The sequence below is a fragment of the Cebus imitator genome, unplaced genomic scaffold, assembly GCF_001604975.1.
Source record: "Cebus imitator isolate Cc_AM_T3 unplaced genomic scaffold, Cebus_imitator-1.0 Scaffold169, whole genome shotgun sequence".
Classification (NCBI taxonomy): domain Eukaryota; kingdom Metazoa; phylum Chordata; class Mammalia; order Primates; family Cebidae; genus Cebus; species Cebus imitator.
Genome location: NW_016107484.1, coordinates 2,140,711 through 2,144,094, shown reverse-complemented (window position 1 = coordinate 2,144,094; position 3,384 = coordinate 2,140,711). Strand labels below are relative to the sequence as shown.

Here is a 3,384-nt window from a genome sequence, read left to right as displayed (position 1 = left end):
GGTTTCACCATGTTGACCAGGATGGTCTCGATCTCTTGACCTCGTGATCCACCCGCCTCGGCCTCCCAAAGTGCTGGGATTACAGGCTTGAGCCACCGCGCCCAGCCTAATTTTAAATTTTTAGTAGAGACTGGGTTTCATCCTGTTGGTCAGGCTGGTCTCAAACTCCTGACCTTGTAATCTGCCCACCTCAGCCTCCCAAAGTGCTGGGATTATAGGTGTGAGCCATCGCGCCTGGCCAATTTTTAGATTTTTAGTATGGACAGGGTTTCACCATGTTGGCCAGGCTAGTCTCAAACTCCTGATGTTAGGTAAGCCGCCTGCTTCAGCCTCCCAAACTGCTGGGATTACAGGGGTGAACCACCATGCCCTGCCAAAAATACATGTTTTAAATTGTACCAACTCATCTCGACTTTTTATATTTCAGTTTTAAACATTTGCATCCAGTTAGGACACTTACATAATAAGGAGTTTGGATAACTTTTTCATCAAAATTCAAATTACTGTAACCCAGAATTAGTTTCTTTCCATATTTAATTTCCTTTAGGTAGAAATAAGTTATTCTATAAAGCATTTTTGTTTTTTCCTCACTCTTTTCTATTCTGTGTTTGTGCACGTCAGGATTGACTTACTGGAAACTAGAGGAAAAGGATACATACCACTCTTTGCCTGAAACTTTAGAGAAGACGTTTGTATCATTGCCTTCCACAGATGTGTCACCAAACCAGGTAATTTAAAAACACACTGTTGGCGGGGCACGGTGGCTCACGCCTGTAATCCCAGCACTCTGGGAGGCCGAGGCAGGCAGATAATCTGAGGTCATGAGTTCGAGACCAGCCTGGCTAACATGGTGAAACCCTGTTTCTACTAAAAATACAAAAAAATTAGCTTGGCATGGTGGTGTACACTTGTAATCCTAGCTACTTGGGAGGGTGAGGCAGGAAAATCACTTGAACCTGGGAGGTGGAGGTTGCAGTGAGCCAAGATTGCACCATTGCACTCCAGCTTGGGCAACAAGAGTGACACTCTGTCTCAAAGATAAAACTGTTTGTGTTTGTGTTTAACAATTGTTGCTAAGTACTCCAGTATAGATTTTATTTTCAACTTGTGAAATTCTGGAAAAAGCATGGGGTTTAGAATCATACTCACTTGTTTTCAAATTCAGTCTGTCATTTATTCCTTATGTAATCTTAGCAATGCTTCTTAAAAGTGGAGTTAAAGGCTGGGTGCCATGGCTCAAGCCTGTAATCCCAGCACTTTGGGAGGCTGAGGCAGGTGGATCATCTGAGGTTGGGAGTTTGAGACCAGCCTGGCCAACATGGCAAAACCCAGTCTCTACTAAAAATATAAAAATTGGCCGGGCGCGGTGGCTCACGCCTGTAATCCCAGCACTTTGGGAGGCCGAGGCGGGTGGATCATGAGGTCAAGAGATCGAGACCATCCCGGTCAACATGGTGAAACCCCGTCTCTACTAAAAATACAAAAAATTAGCCGGGCATGGTGGCGCGTGCCTGTAGTCCCAGCTGCTCGGGAGGCTGAGGCAGAAGAATTGCCTGAACCCAGGAAGCGGAGGTTGCGGTGAGCCGAGATCGTGCCATTGCACTCCAGCCTGGGTAATGAGAGTGAAACTCCGTCTCAAAAAAACAAAAAAACAAACAAACAAACAAAAAAATATATATATAAAAATTAGCTGGGTGTGGTGGCATGGATTTGTAATCCCAGCTACTCAGGAGGATGAGGCAGGAGAATCACTTGAACCCAGGAGGTGGAGATTGCAGTGAGCCAAGACTGCGCTATTGCACTCTAGCCTGGGTGACAGAGTGAGACTCTGTCTCAGCAACAACAACAAAAAAGTAGAATTAAAAATTCCACTTTTAAAAAATTCTGGCTGGTTTGGGCTGGGGGTGGTAGCTTACACATATAACCCCAGTACTTTGGGAGGCTGAGGTGAGAGGATCACTTGAGCCCTGGAGGTCACACCATTGCACTCCAGTCTAGAGGATAGAGTGAGACCCTATCTCGAAAAGGAAAAAAAAAAAAAATGCAGGTTAGTGTTTTGTGAAATTAAATGAATTGTGCCTACTATTTTATATGTAATAGGTCCTCAGATTTCTTTCCCTTTTCCCAGGTGTTGATTTCTCATTTGTTACACCTCCATTTGTTTTCATTTGTTACATGATCCATTTGCAGCATAGTTATGAGCAACTTAGTTTGCTGTATTTTGCTTTTTATGACGAGATTTCACCATGTTGGCCAGGATGGTCTCGAACTCCTGACCTCAGGTGATCCACCTGCCTTGGCCTCCCAAAGTGCTGGGATTACAGACGTGATCCACTGTGCCCAGCCGTGTTTTCTTTTTTTTTTGAGATGGAGTCTTGCTCTGTTGCTAGGCTGGAGTGCAGTGGTGTGATCTTGGCTCACTGCAACCTCCGCCTCCTGGGTTCAAGTGATTCTCCTGCCTCAGGCTCCCGAGTAGCTGGGACTACAGGTACCTGCCATCATGCCTGGCTAATTTTTGTATTTTTTGTAGAGATGGGGTTTCATCATGTTGGCCAGGCTGGTCTTGAATTTCTGACCTTAGGTGATCTGTCCACCTTGGCCTCCCAAAGTGCTGGGATTACAGGTGTGAGCCACTGGGCCTGTCCTTCACTTTTGTATTTTGATCAGGCAATGAGAGAGTAACTGGGGAAAAGGAGAGATACTATTAAAGTAACCAAGAGACATAAAAATGAATGACATGTAGACAGACGGGACAATGTACTTGTAAGCATCAGAGTTTCAGAGAGTGACAGAAACCAATGTTCCATACTTCATGAAAGGAACAAAAAGACACAGGTCAACACAGAGAAATGAAGCCTGAGGGAGGTAAGGTTATAGGGGAGCATGGCAGGCTTAGTAGGCTTTGCAGTTGCAGGGCTCAGAATATTACCCCATCTTGAACATCAGTAAGTGAATGCTGCTTCTGTTGAACACTGCATTCTGTTGACTCTAAGGTATTGTCAACTTTAAGGCTTCCTATTTCATGTTCTACCAAAAAAAATTTATAAATTAGACTGATATAATGCTATTTTGCCACTTTAGAATTTATATTTTGTTATTATGGAAAATCTTTAGGCTTAAACATAGGTTTTATTATGTATTGGTAACTTTTTTTTAATAGAGACGGGGTTTTTGCTAAGTTGCCTAGGCTGGTCTCAAACGCCTGAGCTCAAGTGATTCCCCTGCCTTGGTCTCCCAAAGTGCTGAGATTACAGGTATGAGCCACTGTGCCTGGTCTGTTATATAACTCTTACACATACTTTAAAAAGGAAAACATAAGTGAAATAAAAGTGGCTAAAATTATTTCCTTCTCACAGGGTTATACTTCTCTTTTTCTCTCTCTCT

General features: G+C 43.6%; 1 protein-coding gene across 1 annotated transcript in view; it reads left to right on the top strand.

The window, feature by feature from the left end:
• MPHOSPH9 (M-phase phosphoprotein 9) overlaps positions 1-3,384 on the top strand; it is a gene marked incomplete at its 5' end in the record, with an annotated part of 61,209 nt that overhangs the window by 8,447 nt on the left and 49,378 nt on the right. Inside the window, one exon of the mRNA XM_017544244.2 lies at positions 622-728. Coding sequence (XP_017399733.2) covers positions 622-728 — 107 coding nt within the window. The remainder of the gene's footprint in view (positions 1-621; positions 729-3,384) is intronic.